This window comes from Nanorana parkeri, unplaced genomic scaffold (assembly GCF_000935625.1).
Source record: "Nanorana parkeri isolate BGI_ZX_2015 unplaced genomic scaffold, ASM93562v1 scaffold31, whole genome shotgun sequence".
NCBI classification, from domain to species: Eukaryota; Metazoa; Chordata; class Amphibia; order Anura; family Dicroglossidae; genus Nanorana; species Nanorana parkeri.
In genome coordinates this window covers 1,596,967-1,619,735 of record NW_017306299.1, presented here as the reverse complement: position 1 = coordinate 1,619,735, position 22,769 = coordinate 1,596,967, and the positions used below count along the sequence as shown (strand labels likewise).

Genomic DNA, 22,769 nt, shown 5'->3' with positions numbered 1-22,769 from the left:
AAAAGGTATCCTTGCATACTGCAATACTCTCGTATTTTGTAATCTTATTTATATTTACTTATTTAGTTTTTTTCAGTGGTATGATTAAGTGGTGAAAATGATTAGTGCCCCCCCATTTTTGACTGTGGTATCTTAGGTGCCCCCCCTATATATTGTTCCTAGAGTCGCCACTGTATGAGGGGCTCCCATTATCGCTGCACTGAGTTCCTGGGTCTGTACACCTGCTGTGCCCATTGTGAAGGGCTCCCACCATCCTTGCACTGAGTTGTGGGGTCTGTATCCTGCTGTGCCCATTATGAGGGGCTCCCATTATCCCTGCAATGAGTTCCTGGGTCTGTACACCTGCTGTGCCCATTGTGTGGTGCTCTCATTATCACTGCACTGAGTTCCCGGGACTGTACACCTGCTGTGCGGGTTTGAGGATCAGCGAGTATATTTTTTTAATTATGCCCCTAGAGGAAAACGATCAGTTAACCCTTTCAGTGAGGGGGTAGCCCCCCTGCAAGTGTTAACTTTCTACATTCCTTTTTAAGGTTTCATACAGGTAAATATTTATACTAGGAGGTTCATTTATAAACGTTCCACCAGAGGTAAGCCATTTGCATGGCAAAACTGAGGAGTATAGGACTTCCTATACTCATCAGCGCCTGTTAGGGGACCTAGTGCCATGGGAGCCACATCCACCTGGCTAACTTTTATAAATTAACCCCTAAATATTGGTGAATGTTATTTATAAGCTGTAAAATATTTGTACACACCAGTCATTTAAGAAGCCATATACAGTACCATCCCAGATTATATTATGACCGTGTCTCACTATAAAAAACATGAATGATGGGCTCCAGCGATGTAATCTGTACTAGACCCGTCACAGTGTCTATTAAATGAGGAATTCCATCGATATCCACAGATCTGTTCCACAAGATTTAACAAGTGACAAGATGAATTGGATACAGATGTCCCCTCTACAGGTAACTAAATCAGACAGAATGGCAGAACACAGGAGAGGTTCAGAGGTTCCAGAAAGTTACCTTTCACTTTGCCTCTCGCCAGAGCTGTAGCCAACTCCTTTTGCGCCCGAGGTGAGAACAGAAAATTGTAACCCCCCCAACAGACGTCTGCAGTATGTGACGTCATGCGCCCCGCTTCCAGGATGGTGGCGCGCATGCGCAGAATGCGCTGGTGGCCAAATCCAAAATAGCATAAAAGTTTGTTTCGTTTGACAAAAATAATGAAACATTTTTTCGTTTCCGTTCATTTCATCCAAAACAAATTTTTAGACTTTGCACTTGTCTAGTAATATGTGTGCATGAGTGTGTGTATGGGGGGGAGGCAAAGTGTTTGTTTTGTTTTTTTTTTACTGTTGGTGGGGATTTGGGGAGAAATCAGGGGTCTGTCCCTTTTGAAATAGAAAAAGAGATTGAGGACACACAGTCCTCTGCCCATACAGGTGGGGGAGAGCAGCGGGGATCCGAGGAGAAGCTGGAGCCTGTGCTGCCCCTCTTCTCACTGCCAAGCCGGCCCTGGCTGCGCCCCCTCTCAGCTGCGCCTAAGACGAGTGCCTTACTTGCCCCATGGTAGCTACAGCCCTGACTCTCATGGTGAGGAAACCAGCAACCTAGGACAACACCATAAGTTATAAGTAAACCTTTACAATAGATTTTTTCTATTTGCTCCTTTTTTTCTGTTACATACAGGAAGTGTTCTATCTGTTCCATAAGTGGGGAAAAAAACCTGCTGATCCTGCCAAAAATCCAGCATTAACTCCATTATATCCACCCTGCCTACATTTTTCTCTCTGGACTACAGAACATCTGCCTTGGTATGGCAGTGAGCAGAGTAGGTGTAGTCTAGAGCAGGGCTCAAAATTTCCACTCGCCAGCTCGCATTTGGCGAGTGGAAATAAAGAGAGGGCGAGTGGAAATTCAGTCAGGCACGCGGTCACGGATCGCGTACCTGACTATGAGAGCAGCCGCTTCTTGCCGTCCTGTCCTGGCTCCTAATTTAATAATAAATCAATAATAAAAAATATAATAATAATTATTATTATTTTAAAAAAATCACAAGGTAAGGTTACCTTTAGTGAACAACCCATGTCAAATCCGTCATTCGATTTAGAGGTACAGAGCTAAAGTTAAAATGTACCTATGGTCAAAAACTAAAAATAAATCTGTATTTCTATATTGCATTTCCATAAGTTCTATCCCGCTCCTAATAACCAGATCCATCTGGAAGTCTGTAAACGTACTTATTGAAGATGCCCATAGGATGTACTTCCGCAATGCACTGACTCAATTTCACTCAGTGCTGTGAATATGCACTTCTTTGCACTCACAGAGCCGGCCTTCTGAACTACAGCTCAATGCCTAACAATGTAACATCATCATTGTTTGCTGGGAGCAATGCATCATGGGATATGTAGTCTTGAAAAATGGAGATTGCATCACATCAAGCAGCAGGGAAAGAGACGTAAAGCACACTGGGAATTCAGGAAGTTGTTGCAAGTGATGGGCAGACGGAAGGCAGAAGTGGGATAGAACTTATGGAAATTAAATATAGAAATACAGATTTATACCACTGAAGAAAAAATGGAGCAAAGAAGTGCATTTATAGGGTTTACATATACTTTTAAAAAGTCTTACAGGAACAAAAAACATTTACAGGGTTATTCACAAAAAGGGTGTAGAGTTTGGAGAAGACAGGAGAAGTGAACAATCTAGGACAACATAACTGAACCTGAAGGGGAGCTGAATTGGAGAATTTTTCCAAATTGGCCTAAATTGTTAACTTCTGCCTTCTCCAAACCCTTCCCCCTTTTGTGAATAACCCTTCTAGTTTTTGATTATGTTTTCCTAATTTTGATGATATTGCCCCTTTAAATAATGTAGAACCCAAACTCCATTGACTCCTGAGCAAAGTCCACATTTTTTAAATCATTTATCACTGGGGAAGATGAAAGGATTCTATAGTTGAGTTCATCATCTGCATTATTCATCCACCATTGCCCATCGGACCATCAATCCATCTCCTCTGTGAGTGACTTATTATAGTCTCTGGAAGGCATTGGCCTCCCGTCATCCCGTTCCTATTAAATATTAACGCCCTCTAATATATGGATAACCAGAAGGCGGTTGTAATGTTAGCGGAGCAGAGGCTGGATTAGACTTCATTTACTGAGCTGCTCTGTGGCTTGTAGGACAAGAATACAATTTCCTGTATGTACCGTGTACGTATATTGATTCAGTTGTATAGGCAAAACATTAAACACTCCCAGGACGCTGCAATGGGTCTCAAGCTTGTAAATGCCAACTTCGGTTTCAGGTTTGAGTGGCATAATCATACGACAAAAATATATACTGCACTAAACATGGATATTTATTTTCCCTTTAAAGGATAACTATGGGGTCAGGGTTTTTCCTCATAGTTCTCCTAAGGGTAACGGGAGGACACAAACTAGTGTCCTCCCGTCACCCAAAGCTCAGTATACCGCGAGCTACAGCTCGCGGTATACTGAGACGCTGCCGCTGAAACGGATCCCGAGAATTATGTCTGGATCCGCCCAGCTGCGTGAGTGACAGCTGGCTCTACCTATCTAGAGGCAGAGCCAGCTGTACCCGCACCCTCCCCCGTCCGTTCCCCCAGTCACGGTTCTCTGCAGTGACAGGATCGAGAAGTCAGCGAGCGCCGGTATGTGTTCGCTCACTTCCCGATCTACTGAGCCGACGTGTGTCAGTCTCATTGTCACAGGTCGGCTAGAACTATGAGGATGAGTGAAAATCACTCACCTCATAGTTCTCCTTTAAGCTATTTAGAGTGGATCTAACATCAAATATATTTTGTTATTTTAAGTCCATGCATGCTGAGCAATGTGTCAGTGTATCACTTCGAGATATTTATTACCTCTTATAGGGATCACCCTGACATTGCCTTCATCTGCTTTTCTCTCCCAAAGGACAGTGCCTTGTTTGCTCAGACATTATCCAGGGTCACCATCTACTTCAGGGGTGGGCAATTCATTTTCTCAAGGGGCCACATGATTAACTGGGACTGTTGTGGAGGGCTGAACCAAATAGATGAACTGCTATTTTTTTTAAACCACACTGCACCGCAAAGCACAGTATTGCGGTATTACGCGCTGCTGTGTGGACGATCGCATTACGGCCAGGAGGTACGTTTGGGGTGCCATTCAAATGAGCATAACTTATTTTCTTCTTTTTGGTAGGTCATACCAATGACTGCAGAGGAGGAGGACCCCTGATGTCATTGGTGGAGGCCAGAGAATCCACTGTCAGCCAGCCATAACTGAGCTCAGGTTGGCGATCGGTCCGTGTCCAGACTGTGGGCCAGACAGGGACAGACCAAGGGCCGGATACGGCCTGAAGGCCCAGGTCTGATCTACTTCCTGAACTGAGATGGTGGCTCAGAGATGACACAATTAGAGGGACACAGAGCAGCGCCCAGCGGGGATGAAAGAAAGCAGCGATGCGCCACTGTAGCGTCAGAAAAATGGCACTTTCGGCATTTAGACAAAAGTGATATTTTCGGCCGATATGTTTCGGCGGCCGATATATCGGTGCATCCCTAGTATGGACCTTGCCGGAGGATGTAAGGGATCAACTACAGAGTGGTGAGGATGAAGGGATCACCTGCACACTCTGCACGTGTGTCACAGCTGCCATGGAGGTAGATGGGACTTGTTGTAACAAACTTGGATGATGTGGCTGTGAGGGTGGAGCCACCACATAACTGCACTGAATTTAAAAAAAAGAAAATCATACGATTTTCATAGGAGATGCACTCTGCAATTCAGGTGAAAGTGGGGGTTAGGTTTTAGGGAGGGTAACATTACACCCTAAGTATGGCTTGTGACGACATGGTGATCAGTTTTATGAGTTAAATGTGTATTACTGTTGAGTTATGTTTGAGTGCGTTATACTGAGTAACCTGGTTATGGAAAGACTATCAGCACCATCCCTCGTTATCTCCCATTGTTCTCTGAGGGAGCTCAGAACAATGACATGCTGGCCAGGCTCCTGCTATTGCTGTCTGGAGCTATTTAGCAGGGGAAGCCCTGTGGTGTTGAGCAGACCGATTGTCTGGGAGGGGAGGGTGGATGTGATGGGATTATAATCTGATCTCATCACTTGCTGTATAAAAGTTTGTGCAGTTTCTCAATAAACCAGAATTTGTTTCACCTACACTCGAGCCTCAACTAGTGACTGGGGAAACTGGGAGCTAAGGATCTTCAGGTTGCAATATCTCCTCAGCAAGGAAGAAGACAACGGCGGACATACTCATCCTGAGTACGGGGGTCCGTCACATGGCTGTAATGTTAAACATGGTATAAAACGTGCACTGGACCACGACCTTTCTCTAGTCCAATAGGAACAACATTTGGTCCTGATGGCTCGTTTATGACAGCTCTTCACCAAATGGGGGACCCTTCAGAGCGAGGGGATGACCACAATGAGAAATCCATGTGAAAGAAGACTAAAAAGAGGGCCAGGTTATCGTCTCAAAAACCTTTATTGGTCTCACAAATGGCAACAAGAAGATGTGCACATCTGATGCATTTCAGGGGTCAGGAAGCTTTCCTTAAAGGGACACAAGCAAAAGAAAAAGAACAAGTCCAGACAGGTTTGATGTAACCCTTCCCTATTCTATCCAAACACAACACACAACGTTTTGGATTTACATCCACTGTAAACAGACTGGACCAGAATGTTTATTTTTCAATATTTTGTCACAAAACAAAAAGCCCTTTAATATAAAAGCTGGATGGGAGGAGAGATAAAACAAAGAAAGAGCACAAAGAAATAAATAGCAATATCACAAGAACATCTCTGATGGGGGAGAGGAGCCGGTGGAAATGACAAGCGATGAAGCAATCTCTGGACGCCGGGAGAAAAATTCAATAAGCTGTTTTTTACCAGACAAGATAAATGGCGACATAATAACATATAAGTATAATGGGGAAGAAAATAAAGTTTTGTAGTTATAAGAAAACTTCAGAGAACAATAAAAGACTGAACGGAACATCACAGCCTGTTTACCCTAGTGGATCATGGGATCCCAACCTGAAAAAAGCAATTTCAGGGAGCTGCCCTTCTCATTTCAGGGAGATGCCTTCTGCCCCCATCCGCGGGGGGGGGCACCCCCTGAAATGATGGCAGATAGCACAGAAAGCAACAGCTTCTTTGCTATCTGCAGTTTTTTTTTTTTAGTGTTCTGACAGTTGCTGCCGTTGGAATAATTAAAAAAAAAAACAACAACCCAGCATAGGAATGCATAGCTAGATTGCTATTGGCTATTTCAATTTGCAATATGCAATAGCAAGCTTGCTATTGCACCCGCCCTCTGCTGCTGTCAATCACTAGAAGAGGACCTGGTGGAGAACTTCAGGTCCCCCTCTGCTGATTGACAGCAGCAGTGGGCGGGTGCAATAACTAGTTTGCCATTGGCTATTGCAAAGTGAAATAGCCAATAGGAATCTAGCTATGAATTCCTATGCTGTATTTTTTTTTTCTGACTGGCGGTGGCCGGCGGCTCCGTTGTCAGAAAAAAAACCAAAAAAAAACTTTCCGGGAGAAAGTGTTTCTCTCCCGGGCGGCCTGGAGCCGCTATCCAATAGCGGGAGACTCCCGGAGCGTCCGGGAGAGTTGAGATGTCTGTGGATCCGACAACAAAAGTTCAGCTCTGCATTCCAATAATATATGCATGACTCGGAGGCTGTGACATCTGAACAGGTCGCCCCTCGTTACTTGGGGTTAGTGAACATATTTAAAGTTTTAGCTTTTAAGTTTAGCGTTGGTGTGTTTAAAGAAGAACCCCGGACATATTATACATTAAAGAATGCAGCTTCCTATTCATAGGAATCCATATGTTGTAGTACCGGCAAGGAATGCTGTCACTTCAAGTTATCAGCTGATCAGTATTCCAATGGCAAGGCCTCACATAAAACGTGGATCGTTCTGGCATCACCTGGCTAAGTGCTGCATTGGTTACAGTTTGCCTGATGTACCAGACAAGATGAAATCAGGCTCCTCTACGCGGTGTGTTACCATAAGCCCAGGAAGCCGAAGACTATTTTCCAAAGAGAGTTGCGATCCACCACCTGTCTCCACTGCGGCTCTACTTGTACCTTCATCTTTGCATCTGTCCTGATCCCCTCTGAACTCGGGGCAAATATAATCTTAACCCTTGCAGTGGGGCTACCCAGAGGCGTAACTAGAAACTTCAGGGCACCGGTGCAAGAAACCATGAAGGGCCCCTCAGCCCCACACCGCCATGGGAAGGCAGTATAAAAAGGCACCGTGCGGTTAACAGAAAGGTCTCCAGCAAGCACGGGGTCTCAGGCAGCCGCTTCAGTTTAAAAATTTAGTAATGGTATCTGCGCTTAGCATCGGGGCATTTTCACAAATACTTGTGAAAACGTCCAGTATTGGCACTGGTGCATCCCTACTTAACAATATAATGTATTGCTGGAACTTGTAGTCCTGCGTAGTTGGTGGTATTCTGCATTGCTGTATAATTATTATACAGCAATGCAGAATACCACCAGCTACGCAGGACTACAAGTCCCAGCAATACATTATAATGAAAATCAGCAATGCTGAATACCACCAGCTTCTCCCACCACCGCCGTCCCCCTTTCCCCCTTCCCGGTCCAGCCTTCACCCATGTAGACTCACCTGACTCCTGCAGCACCTTCTTTGTCTCAGCAGCCAGGGGGCGGAACTAAGCGGAGAGGGTCCTCTCCCACACAGCAGAATGTGCTGCCTGGCGGTGACACATCACTTGCACAGCCTCTCCATCCCCGCACAGCCACCTAAACATGCCCCATTTCTACTACTGCGGGTGGCAGAGCGGCGGGGAAGAAGCAGCACTATCTTGCGGGGCAACATGAGGGAGCTGCGGGTATTCTTATTCCTCTCTGCCACCCCGCCCCAACAGGCAGAACGTCAGGGCCCGGTCGCATCTGCGACCGCTGCAATCCTGGTAGTTCCACCAGTGGAGCTACCCCTGCACTGCAAGGGTTAACTGGCTTGTTTTGTCTATGGAGCTAAAATAACAGAGATATACCCACCCGAGCCCAGATCCTGGCCGGCTGCTAGACTGGTCAGCCACTTTCCTCCATGGAATGACACTTGAGTACTCACGTCCTATACACTGTATAGGATGTGAAGACTCACAGGACCTTGGACCGCTGGAGTGGAAGGGGGACGAGGCTGAAGAGATCAGTCTAGGAGCCAGCTGGGTCCATGGCTCAGGTGAGTATATCCCTATTATTTTAGCTCCCTAGGCAAAATGAGCACACGATGTGCAGTGTGGGGGTCCTTATACAGCAGAGCTCAGAGAAGGGAGGAGAAGCACCAGAAACCAATCAGTTGTGCTCATGCGCTAACAAGGAGCATGCTCACAAATGGGCTGCTTTTGCTTTCACTGCCCAATCACAGGCTGGGGGTGGGAAGTGGACATGTAAGTGTTGCCGGACTACAGCACAGAAAATTTTAATCCTTTGGAAGGTAAAACATCACTCATATATGTATTTCATCTTTGTATTTAACTGTGTGCCTGTAGCTCAGATTTATACCCCATTCTCTGAAAAGTCCCTGAAAATGTTTCCTATTGCATAATTCTGCTTTATGTTGGAGTATCAAACAGCTGCGCGCCGAGGACGGGCGCCTTCCTCCAAACAGGACTGCTGAAAACTCCACTTGGTAGGGAATAATTAAAGAGACTGAGCAGCGGAGGTGCTCCCATCACAGCACATAGGCTTCTCTCTGACATATCCCAGGGATTAGATCCGCAGCCAGAGAATGAATTAGCATTGTCGATGTCTCCGCAGCTGCCCAGAAGAACACGTGTGTACTCGGAGGCGCAGGTGCGTGTAATGAAATATGCACTACCATCTCTGCACAGATAAATTGGCTTCTGTCAAGTTTGGCTGCAATGGCTATAAACAGGAGCGTCCATGTTAAGGAGCAGCTCTAAGCGGAATGTTATTCATGAAAAGAGCAAGGAAGGGCTAAAATCTCAATCACACTTTCATTTGTATTATAAATGAAAATATATCATCTGTTCACCTTTTCACTTACTGCATCCTATAGCAGCAGAGAGGAAACTGCTGTAGTACATGATATACTGTACATTCATATGACTTTCTCTAAGGACCCGTTCACATCTACATTATATGTTCCTACATACACTATTTTGCCAAAAGTATTTGGGCGTCGGCCTTTAAACGCACATGAACTGTAATGGCATCCCAGTCTTAGTCAGTAGGGCTCAATATTGAGTTGGTCCACCTTTTGCAGCTATAACAACTTCAACTCTTCTGGGAAGGCGTCCACAAGGTTTAGGAGTGTGTCTATGGGAATGTTTGACCATTTGTGAGGTCAGGTACTGATGTTGGACGAGAAGGCTGGGCTCGCAGTTTCCGCTCTAATTCATCCCAAAGGTGTTCTATCGGGTTGAGGTGCAGGCCAGTCAAGTTCCTCCACCCCAAACTCGCTCATCCATGTCTTTAGGGACTTTTCTTTGTGCACTGGTGCGCAGTCATGTTGGAACAGATAGGGGCCATCCCCAAACTGTTCCCACAAAGTTGGGAACGCACTGTGTGCTTCAGCATGCGCTGACCCCGCTCTGTCATTTTACGTTGCCTACCACATCGTGGCTGAGTTGCTGTTGTTCCCAGTTGCTTCCACTTTGTTGTAATACCACTAACAGGTGACCGTGAAATATTTAGTAGCAAGGAAATTTCATGGAACACCTGAATCTAATGATTTGGAGGGGTGTCCCAATACTTTTGGTACTATAGTGTATTTGCTTAATATATATGCAAGCTGCAGCTCCTGCCCAGTAATACAGTACAGATTATATTTTAGTGTTTCTGTGTCCTCACAGGAAGTCTACGTTCTGAGTTTTATCCATATACTTACACTGGATATATCATTTGGTGGCCCATCCTGCAAATAATGTTCTCACAGCGGTTACGCTATCACGACCCAAAACCTGACATGCCGTTAGCCATTTAAGTTCTCACTTTTATATCCTTATATGAAGTATAAATGTAAAAACGTAGCAGGCACATAAAAATAAAGCTATTATATTGACAGCATCTCTGACATTCAAATGTTGTTACCTGATATTCATTCTCTCACAGCTTGTTACACTACCAGGATGCTAGGTCTGACTTACGATTAGCTACTAGAGTATACATCTATGTAGCTTTTCATGACTAAGGTAGCTCAGAGGTCCCTTTCATTGAACACCTCTACCATTAAACCCAATCCCACTCTTAACTAAATAATACGCTACACAACAGGTGGAGTTTAAATGGCCACAGCAGCCTTTTATCACAAAACTTTATAAATAACATTGCATAAATAACAACAACAACCAATAACCGTACTGTATACAAAATTGTTTGGTTTCAAGGTCCTTGAAGGCACTGTCACTCTATCTATATACAGACCAGTATCTGCGGGCACATTTATACCTGAAAGCCCACAGCTGCCATACCCCGCCTCAGGGACGTAATTAAATTGCCCGCAGACCCACATTGGTCCCTATTACCCGGCCATAACAGTTTGAGCTTGCCACCACAGAAGGACACCCACACCACAGATGGGTCCCCTCGTCAAGGTATCCAACCACAGACCAATGCCTTCAAGGATCCAAACCGCCAAGCCACAGCTGTGACAAACCATACCACAACCACAGAAACCACACCAAGGGCAGGCGGGTAGGAAATTCGTCTCTCTCTTCTGCCCGGTCACCAGCTGGACTCCTGGTAGCCTCCTTCCTGACTCCCCTCCGAAGCCACTCCTGGAAGGCCATTATCCTCCAATCTGGTAAGTGACCCTCCCGTGACCTCTTTCCAACTTTTCCTTAAACTTTTCCTACCATAGTTCCCCTTCCTACTTTTGTCATGTAGGCCTTACGCTTATTCCATTTCCTTCCATAGCTCCAGGCCTTTCTGTATATAAGGTGTGATTGTAAACACACAGTATAGCAAGCAAATGGAAGTGTAAGAATGATCTGTACAACATTCTACCAATAAACATCCCCTGTAAACGGTATACAATTTATATGGTGCATCCTGGAATTGATTTTATCACAGCTATTACTCAACTCTGACATACAGTTAGCTGTTACCTTACAGGTTTAACCTTATATGAAGTGTGACCATAAAACAAAATGTAACACAGCAAATAAATAAAAATGAATAATTATATTAAAAAAGTTCCTTCTAGGAAACTTTTCAGTAAACGATCAGTCAAATTGCTCACCAAAAATACCTGATAAATTACAGCAAAAAAAAACTGGAGGCAAAATAAATTGTGAGATCTCCATGTGGACTGACCTGTAATGTCTGGTGTCTTTAATGGCGCGATCACTTGGTATCCTCTCACTCTCCCGCTGGTTGAACGCATACAGCCTGTAGGGGTCCTCCCCAGGCTTCCATCTCTGGGCGTTCAGGTATCGGCGTTCATCAAACTGGTCCCACAGATCATCCCAATCCACATCCGCATCCTGCAGACACACAGAGAAAATTCAGAGAACACAGTTAGCTTTCAAACCCACCCTGAGAATGTCTGACAGCTGTCATATCCTATTGTAAGAGAAGGGGTCTGATGCACACGAGTCAATGGAATTATTTTCCTACCAACATCGTGTTTCATTTTTAAACAAATAACACATTTGCTCACATTGCTGTTCTTTGTCTAAAACTGAACTGTGTTTTGTTATATAGGCAGCTTAGTTACAAGGAGAAGCTGTTTTTATTAAAGTGCAACAAGGAAACGATAATGATTGGGCTTACAAATTAACTTTAAGGCCCTTTGCCCTGTGAGTATCTGTGAATTTTCAATTTTGAGTGAATAATGCCAAAAACAAATGTTCTTAATATATTTTTTTACCAGTATGAATGTAGTGTGGTAATAATACAATATGATCACTAGATGGAGCGGAGGAGCATAGAAAAAATAAATACGTATACCCTTGCTCATCAGCTCCATCTAGTGTTCTTAATGTATTATTACCACACTCTACATTCGAACTGAGAAAACATACATTAAGAACATTTGTTTTTGGCCACTAGATGAAGCTTGGGAACACAGTAACTGAGTATTTATTTACTATGCTCCTCAGATCCCTCTAGAGGTCATATTGTGTTATTACAACACACTAGAGGAAGCCGAGGTGCACAAACTATTTACTATGCACCTTAGCTTCATCTAATGGCCACAAACAAATGTTCTTAATATATGTTTTCTCAGTTGTAGTGTAGTGTGTTGTAATAATACATTATGGCCACTAGATGGAGCTGGGGAGCAAGGGAATAAGTATTTATTTACTATGTTACTCAGCTTAATCTAGTGGCCATATTGTATTATTACAACACACTACATTCAAACTGGGGAAAAATATGTATTAAGAACATTTGTTTTTGCCATTATTCACCCTAAATGAACAAATTGTTTATAAAAGACCCCTAAGTGTCAGCATGTCGATCCAAATCTCAATCTCTGCTTTGTTGGGCAGTGGCTCTTTCTACAAAGCCACCTGAAGCTCTGGATGGTGCCTTCCCTGATCTCTTGATCAATCTTGGTTGATACTCAGTTTTCTGCTAAAGTCTGAACCCCTCGCCCCTCCCCAGAACTTTCAATTTAAGCCATGCCTCTCCAGTTTCTGTTTGCCAAATTACTGTGCCAGTATCTTGCTTCATGTTGCTACTGATGTACGGCCTCCTTATTACCACTACTGACTGACTGTACTTGTTCTAATTAATTCTTGGCTGTCGATTCATTGACCACATTTATAGCGCACACCTGATACCTTTGGCTACTGACTTTGGCTTGATCACCAACTAAGCTTCTGCTTGCTCCTATACTATTTCCATCTGCTTTTGTACTGAACCCGGCTCTTAGCAACCTGAGCCACTCCGGCCAGCGTCCTTCCCAGCTCCTGGCAACTAGTGACATCACAGGTTTCTAAGAGCTGGGTGGGGAGATGTGTATGGCCCTTACACATCTCCTGGCTCTTAGCAACCTGGGATGCTCTGGCCAGAAAGGAAGCGGCAGGCACACTGCAAACATTGGTTATCAAAGCAGCCATGCTGGCCCCCCACATTACCCAAAGAGAGGCAACTTCTGTTAAAAACCATCAACCTGCCTGCTGATTTAGCTACTGGACTCCCAGCCTGATGCCATTTGGAGGGAAGTCAATGCTCTGGCTAATTCTCTTATGTATAAGTTTCAACTTGAGCTATTGAGCTGTGTAAACTACAATCACAGAAGAACCCAAGAAGAACAGAAGGAACGGCACTAAAAGCAATAGATAAAGGGAAGACAGGAAGAACTACGGCAGGATTGTTAAAGAAGTACATAAATGGGTCGACCACCCCAGCAGCCAAGCACCTAAAGGTTGATCACACTGATTGATTGATGCCCTACATTGATAATGTGACAGTGTCTCCCTCAAGAGGACCTAGCATTAGATATCTATTTTTTCATGGCAAGTCCATGGAATCTCCACCTAGGATCCCCTACTAAGTCAGATCAGAACAGAGATGGACCTGACATCCATTTTCATTCCTATTTTCCTCCATCTTGGAATGGAAAAATAACAAACCCATTGAATGACTATGGGTACCCAGATATACAGAAAATTACCTGTGTGAGCTTTAATCCACCCACATTCAATCAGGTCAGTAAAAGTGGACTAGGACGCAGACTTTTTACATTCAGTCCAATGGACCTAAACAGACCAAGAAGTGGGAGGATATAGGCGAACGCATATCTGCTTGCATCTGGCCACCCATAGGGATGCATTGCAGTCCGTTTTTTAATCTGTGCAATCACGGGTCAAAGATGAATTGATGAAACACTCGTATAAAAGGGGCCTAACTCTCAAGTATTTCAATGTATTTATTTCTTCTGCTACAGCCTCTCATCTTGTGACTTACTACAAAGTTACAATGTTGCAGTCTGATCGCTGGGGCAGAAGAGATTAAGTAAATGCTTCCTCCTGCCTGCAGCAAACTGATGATATCATCACAGCCTAAGCAAAGTCATTGCACTGGATCTTAAGGATGGTGTTTTATGATAAGCCATCCCTCCTTCCCCCCATGCCAAGGTGTGATCCTTGACTTTGCCCCCCTCACCTTTAGCAACTCCCTTCTCATTGGCCGACCTTTACACAGACTCTCCCCCCTTTAGACCATCATCAATGCTGCTGCTAGACTCATCCACCCATCCAACCGCTCAGTGTGTGCAAACCCCCCCTCCTCCCCCCATACACACACACACATCTCTGACAATCCCTCCACTGGCTTCCAATCGCCCAAAGGATACAATTCAAAATATTAACAACCATTTACAAAGCCATCCGCAACTCTGCCCCCGGCTACATCTCCAACCTGGTCTCAAAGTATCACCCTAACCGTCCCCTCCATGCTTCCCAAGACCTCCTGCTCCCTCGTCAACTCCTCCCATGCTCGTCTCTAGGACTTCTCTAGAGTCTTTCCCATCCTTTAGAACTCCCTACCCAAACCTGTCCGTATAGCTCCTACTCTGACTGCCTTTAGGCGATCCCTTAATACTAATCTCTTCAGGGAAGCCTATCCCACCTCAACCTACCCACTGAATTATCACTTTCTCAGACAATTCATCCACACATAGCTACCACCTCATGTATCACTTGTCCCTCCCTTTTAGATTGTAAGCTCTGAAGGGCAGGGCCCTCCTTACCAGCTTGTCTTGATATGTACTGTAACTATAATGTCGTCCTTATATTGTAAAGCTCTGCACAAACTGTTGGCCCTATATAAATCCTGTATTATAATAATGATAATAATAATAATAATAATAACATACTGTGGCTGTATGTTGTGACATATCAGGAATTTCTTCCTGCAGATAGGTCTACTTCTGCAGCTTTGTGCATGCTATAAGCAAACCCTGAATAACTTCTACTTGTCATAATGCATAAAGAGATCAGCAGATTTATCTGCAAAACAAGTAAAGATGCTCCACTGTCTAACCGCAAATGAAAGCCGGGGCATCGCTTAGTGATGAATTTCTTTGCAGTCGGTCCGTTGCTTTTCGCAAGAAAGTTGAAACTTTGGAGAAGTGTGATATTTATCCGATAATTGATTCTTATTCACTTTGCTGCTGCACATTTATCATGTTAATAAGAGTCTGAAAAGCGTTGATGACACTTTCTATTTATGAGTCTATGAGGAGGAACACTGTTAAGCAGTCGGCATTCACTGAATGCTGACTGACAATAAATAGATTTTTTTAAATGAAAGTGTTTACCGGGCCGTGTTGGAAATGTTCATTTATCCATGCAGGAAAAGTGTATTGTCAATGGAGAATTTAAAGGGGCTATCCGTATTTTATTAAATTTGTACAGGAAAAAAATAAACAGGAGCTTTTAGCCTATAAGCGTAGGCCGCTGCTGAATGGGCCAGTTTGCTCAAACCCTGATGTGGAGCTTCAAAATTGATGCTGCTAGGTTCAATCTCACATCAGCTTCCCTATGTAATGCAAATTTACCAAAGTCAGTGCCCAATGCATCTCACCGGCATCTGGCACTGTCCTGAAGCCTCATCCTTGGCTAATCTCAACAGAAGAGGCACAGGTAGGCATCTATGCTGCCTATTCTTTAACCCTACCAGGCCCAGGTCTCCACTTTTGAGGTGGCCAGACCACTTTTGCAGTTTTTCATTTTTATTTTTAAAAATAATTTTTCACTTACACTACATCCCCACCCACTCCACCCTAAACCATCAGTTTTTTTTCTGAAAGCATACATATAATAAAAAGATGGTGCTACTGATTTTGTAAGTCCCATGATAGCAGGGTGTCCCGAGGCCGGGTGTCCCGAGGCTGGGTGTCACCCAGAGCGGAGACGGGATGACACCCCACCGTGACGTCATCGCGCATGCACGTGATGTTGCCACACGCGTTCGTGATGACATCATCGCGTATTCGCGGCCATCTTATCGACGCCTGCCAGCGGCCATCTTGGTGATGGACACCGGCAGAGAGAGGAGGGGACTTTCACCTGGCGGGATGAAGTATGCCGCCGGGTCCCGTCCTCTCTCCTGACACTGTCAGGCTCTCAGTACACTTTTCAGAGGGGGTGACACCAAAATGACTGTCAGTCATTTTGGTGTCCCCCCTCCATTGGGGTCCCCCGGGAGCGGGCCGCCCCCCCCGCACCCACCTTCTGATGCCAGCGCATGATAGTTGTGCAAATGTTTACCAAAACAATATGCTTGATAAAAATACACTATGGAGATGATTTATGAATATGCTGGCTGTATGCCATTCACACGGCAGCATTGTCACCACTTAATGGCGCCAAAGAGCATAGGAAGTAAAAATGACCTCTGTAAAGACATTATTATGTTAGAAATTATTTGTGATTTTTAGTTTTACCGTCTTGTTCTACTAAAAGCCTTTACAGGCAGCTCTATTGTTACAGGCGTCTTGGAGTTAACGCCAGCACATTACTCAGACGTGTTCCAGCGCTTGGTATTAATTACAAGCACAAGGCTCTTTGAAATATTGCATGCTCTGATAGGACCGCTGACAGCCAAAATGTCATTCCCAGTGGAGGATGTACTGTACCGCTCCGTGCTCTGATAAAGCATTAACCTCTTTGTTATGAAATGTACACATTAAATAACACTTATAGGACCCTAATTATACTGTATTACTTCAGCCGTGAAGAATTAGACTATATGCTTAAGGTCTTTCAGTGCCGCATAGTCAGACCGCTGAGCCAAAAGATAAAATTCCACACAAATAAGGTGGAGGTTTAATCTGGAATTTGTCAGGGAATTGGGATATGGTGTAAAATGAGACCATTAGACCAGTGGTCAAATGATAAGCATTTGATAAAGGAGCCCATGAAGAACACTGATTACCTTATTATAACTTGGAAAACATATAAAGTACAGTAGAAATAAGTCAGGATTGTAGTGAACTGAACTCTAAAGGGGGTTTTGGAAATTTATAGTTGAGAGTTGGATTCTAAGATACTTGGCTGTGTGAGGAAATGCATGCACTATATAGCCAATAGTATATGGACACCTGACCATCACACCTACTATATGGCCAACCTTATGCACAGCTAACCATTACACCTACTATATGGCCAACAGTATGTAGACACCTAACCATCACACCTACTGTATGGCCAACAGTATGTGGAGACCTGACCATCACACCTATTATATGGCCAACAGTATGTGGGGGCCTGACCATCACACCTACTATATGACCAACAGTATGTAGACACCTAACCAGCACACCTACTGTATGGCCAATGGTATACAGTATGGTCAACTGATCATAGGGGCTGCCCTAGGCAAGACAAAACTCGGGCGCTTCAGATGACAGCAGCTCCATGTAAACGCCTGCACACCGCATGTAATGGAATGTGATATGATTACATGCGGTTAGAAAACACTCTCCCTGGATGCACAATCATTGCGTCCAGGGAGAGTGATTGATTCCTAACCGAATGTAATCATATCACATTCCATTACATGCGGTGTGCAGGCGTTTAAATGCAACTGCTGTCACCTGATCATTAACTTAGGTGACAGCTGCCACTTGTAAACGCCAATTTAGGGATTTCTGCTGCAGGAAAATGCAAGTTCCTGACGCAGAAATCCCTAACTGCACCTAAAGATAGAGGCGAGAATGTAGCCTAATATGCTTCTGCCGAATGAGCGGTATTAGGCTCGGCTATTCTGCTCGGTACCGAGCAGAATAGAAAATAAGTGAAAGGAATTTTAAAAAAGGAAAAAAAAAGTTGAAAAATTATTTTATAAATGTAAGAAAATAGGAAAATTATTAAAAAAAATGAAAATAGTTTAAAGAAAAGAAAATGTAAAATATTCAAAGCTGGCTCCGCCCAGCTGTCAGTTGTGTGGAGATCGGTCAGTTGCATGAAGGCATATGCCAAAGCATATGCCTTCATGCAGTTAGGATTAACATCTACTTTAACTAAATTATAAAGGTGGCTTTATAAATCTGCCATTATAAGATGTCTTAGAGCTGCAATAGTCACTTCAGGGTTAGGACTCTTATTTATTGGTCTCTAAAAGGTCATGTGTTTTGCTGCCTAGCAGCTGTCCAGATTCTTCCTCCAAAAAAAGCAGGGCAAGACAGGTCTTAATATCTCCACCTATGTATTGTGCTGGACTTCAACTTCCCACCCACCACTTTTAGAGTAGATCTCAAATGCCAGTACATGTTACACTCTTGTTTGTGAAATTCTACAGAACAAGCTCACTGACTAGCAACCTGCCAAGTACCCCAGTTGAATGGCCTATCTCTATTGTATGTTGCAGTGGGGAAATGGCCTACAACCATCAAAAAAGGACACAGGGCTTAGAAGGGAGGGAACTAGTTTTCAAAGGGCCATGACATTGGACAGATACATAAAACTGGTGGACCTTCCATACCGACACTGGAGTGTGGTCTGTCACAAAGGAGAGAAAACATGAATAGTGCTCAATTACACTTTTTTTCATGTAAAAACTGATTAAAAGAACTGAAACTAAAGGAGGGTGTTGGAAACTAGTTGATTCAAGTCCGGTGCAAGCCTAACAGTCTTTGGTCACCAACTCCAACAAGACTACTTTCTTTATCTATAGGCTTGGCCATGCCATTATTAGAAACACATTTTTTTCATTGGCTACATGAAAATGGAAACACAGCAAGTACACTCCATCAGGCTAGTTCACCAAAAAATTACTTTTAGAGTCTGAGCAAAATATTACTGTCTGCTTTTGCAATTACTTTGGTATCCTGCTCTTCAAATCCAATATGCTCTCCTGGTTATAATCCAAGACTGTCCTCTGGCTGTTGTTCCTCCATTGGTTCTCTGCTTTGACTTTCTGGCTGTGGAATGTTTCTGCTGGAGCACCAGCTGTTTGTTTCAGTTGCATGTCAACCTTATCATCTATGGCCTTGAAGGCCACAGAGAAACCCAAAGCTGCCTTCGCAGCATGCCCTGGAAAGGACCAGATATAGATTAGACTCTGAATGTTCTACTGATGACGGATCTACATACATATGTGACAACTTTGCTACCTTTGGAACTGTTAAGTTAATAATGTTAAAATGAACTATTCCCATACATATTTTCCTTTGTTTGTTTTAAACAAGATATGGAATCCATACAGCGTGTTCATACCACAATGAGTGTGAAGAAGCCTCATAAAAGATCTAAATTTACCATAATGCAACATCTGAAGGAGGCATCATTTTGCCGCCAGCTAGTTCCCACAGCAGATGTTTGTGCCGAAAACTACTCAAGCTGGTGATTGTAGTGTATGCCAGGGAGGCATCGAGATGCCAGCTGTGTTTTTATTATCCCTCCCATAATTCGCTCCGGGCTGGATTACAGCCCATAAACCATGTCTCATCTTGGTCACACTGGTCCTGTGCTCTTGGCCTCCCACTGATTTATGAGACAGCGGTGGGAACGACATGAGCTGAGATTCTGGTGTTATTGCCGGTACATGTGCCGTGTGCGCACTGTGATTAGATACTGAGATGTTTCTGAGCTGATTAAGTGATACAGCTCACCATTATCATAAATCTTCACTGATAGATGGCTACGTTTTATCCAGATTGTGCGGTGTTCTATAGAGCCGGGATTTAACGAAAAGCCTCGATTTGCATTTAAACAGGTCACATAAAATAACCCCAGAGCGATGCTGGAAAAAACAACAACCGATCTGAAAAAAAAAAAATTAAAACACTTATGTGGTATATAATAAAATCTTGCAAATTGGAGTACATGGATTTAGGGATTTAGTCATAATAATTATAAGTATGTTAGCAAGTCACAGTAAGATGCATGCAAGAATCTAACAGGGTAGATTCTTGGTATCAGCCAAGTGAATAACCGAGCTGATGTGAAATGAGCCGACGTTCGGCTATTCACTCTGGTTCAGTATGGCTGATTTCAGCTGCAGAGGGACTTTGACTCAGCCAATCCAACATCTGGATCGGCTGAGCCGAAGCTCCGGCAGCTCACTCGCTGCCATTCACTTCTATTCTCATAGGGGCCAAACAGCAGTAAGTGAATAGCTGAATGCCACGAGCTGCATTCGGCCCGGCTATTCTGCTCGGTACCTCCAAGGTAACGAGCAGAACAGAAAAGAGTTGAAATGAAAGAAAAAAAAAAAACTGTTGGAAAATTATTTTAAGAATGATAAAAAATAGTCTTCTAGCAGGTCCCGGCCAATGAATAACAAGTTTGTGACCGCAATAACAAGAGTGACCTCACGGCTGGCTCCGCCAAGTTGTTGTTTAATTACATATCAGCGTCCCCAGGTATTGTGAATGGCCCGTACAGCAGCCATTCTGCTCGACTGAACCGAAGGGCTCCAGCGGCCGAAGACAGCTATGGCTGGATCCTTCGGGTCTTTAGTGAATAACCCTCTAAATATTCTGCATTAGTCCCAACTCTCGGCTATTATTTCCTAAAAAACAGCTCTGGTTGCAATATTCACCTGTCCCCCGCAGTATCTCTACCTCACCACAAGATGTCATCAGTCTTCTGGGTTAAATGACACCCAGGAGACTAAGGAAAGACTGTGAGTGCAGGGTGTCAGGCATGAGGGTAATGATGCAGATGTCATCCCATCAGTGCCACTCTCTGTGTCACCCAGGCCTGCCCACTGCAAAGATTAAAAAGGACCCAGTGCAACCAGAAGAGAATTAAAAAGGTAAGTAATAAAAAAATCCAAACATACCGGTGGTCAGTGCCTAAAGATGAGGAAGGGGTCCCCTGGGGAAGGCAATGGGGCAGCCCAAAGATGGGCTTTAAATTATAAACCTATGGGGGCTTACTTATGAAAGATTTATATTTGCCCCTTGATTTAGTATTACTTTGTTTAAGTCTGGTCCTTCAGCCTGTGAGTTGAGTGTGACAAGTTAGTCAAAGCCTGAAAACTGCTGTCGTATCATCTGCTGGACCTCGCACACTGTCACCAGGAAACTGATATTTGATGCAGTGACATTAGAATTACGAGGCAGTGTGTGGAGCCAGGTAGACTTCAGGTCCCCTCTGACTGTTGAAAAGTTGAAGGGGTGTATTTATAAAACGTTTGCTGAGCCATTCGCTCTGCGAACATTTGACTTTTAGATTTGCAACAAATTATGACCACTAGATGGTCATTAGCTGTTATCTCTATGTACTCCAATCAAAACCAATGAATGTGCCTCTCCTTTTTGTGTTGACATATGTTACTGAGCTATAGATATATACACTATGTGTATATACATATATATAACAAATCATATATTAAAACAGGGATTCACAAATCCCAGGAGCCCCGTGTGCTCCTTACAAATGGCATCTGGCTCATGACTTTTACATTTTTCTCAAGTCTAGTCTTGGAGCTTGAAAAGTATCTGTACATCCCTAATAATCATAACAAATAAATAATTCTAAACGCGGTTCAGAAGTACAAGTCAACGCAAAAAGGAAATCTGACTAATGCTGCACAAAAAAACAAAAACACCTTTATGCCTACGCCTAGATCTGAATGGGCCCTCAGTGGTTTCATAATCATTTAGAAACAATATTCATGTATTCCTATTAGTCTCCTTTTCTTTCAGCAAAACAGAATCTGACCACAAAAAAAAAAAATATGAGGCCACAGAGCGCTCGCTTCCCATCAATACATCAATACAGCTAGGCTTTCTTTCGGAGGATTGGGATTAGTACAAAAGCTTTTCAGATCTCCGGGAAATAAAAGTAAAAAACTGAACAGAGTTACAAATGCTTTTCATAATTCACTCGGCCGAGTGAAGGATGGCGGCGGGCTGGATTGCATGCTAAATAAACGCAGGCCTGGATCGTAAAAAAAGAAAATGATGGCGTTTGGCACGACACCCGCCGAGAGTTAATGGAGTACACTGAACACTAAGGAGGGCAGTAATTTAACTTTTTAAGGGAAACAGTTCCACGACAAGAATTTCACCGGTGAAATATTGTGCAAACTTTATAACCGCAATAACTCCGACGTCGAATGAGACCATCCGTCTATGGCGCAGGCTGCATTATAGACTCAATCGCCATCCATCAACAAGATGGCAGATTGTTCATCAAATTATTAGGTTGATTATCTGGTTTGGACTCTTTATAAGGGGAACCATTAAAACACAATGTTTTATTATTCTATTAGCAAACTAACGGGTGCAGACGGATTGGCTAGCTGCTCTTGGCGCAGGTTTTTGGCACCAGAAAAAAAGAGTGAATTAAAGGGGAGTATTTATAAATTACTCACAGAGCCATTCGGCTTACATGTACATTTGTTCTGTATGAATGGGAGTAAAAACCAATGCAATTAGTATATTCTCTTTCCAGGAAGAATGTAATATCAGGAAAATACCAAGGTATGGCCACTACCTGGAGCTGAGGAGCATAGGAAAGGAGTATTTATTTCATATGCTCCTTGGCTCCACCTAGGGGTCATAATGTAGTATATTTCTGATATTATAATAACATTGTTTTTTACTCCATTCATACACAATGAATGTACATACCATACACCGTACATACCAAACCGTACACATTTTTTATGAATAAACTCAAAGTATATGTCAAGTCAAAAACTTTTTTAGTTTTAGAATAGAATAAGGTAAAAACTGTCTGGTTTTTACTCCTATCCAGGGCTCCCTTAGAGAGACTTACCCTTACTTTCTGTCCTGATGACAAAG

General features: G+C 43.5%; 1 protein-coding gene across 1 annotated transcript in view; it reads right to left on the bottom strand.

Annotated features, from left to right (window-relative positions):
• The window catches only part of GALNT14 (polypeptide N-acetylgalactosaminyltransferase 14), a 340,982-nt gene that overhangs the window by 181,395 nt on the left and 136,818 nt on the right, over positions 1 to 22,769 (bottom strand). The window contains exon 2 of the mRNA XM_018568393.1: positions 11,369 to 11,538. Within this exon, the coding sequence (XP_018423895.1) occupies positions 11,369 to 11,538 (170 nt within the window). The remainder of the gene's footprint in view (positions 1 to 11,368; positions 11,539 to 22,769) is intronic.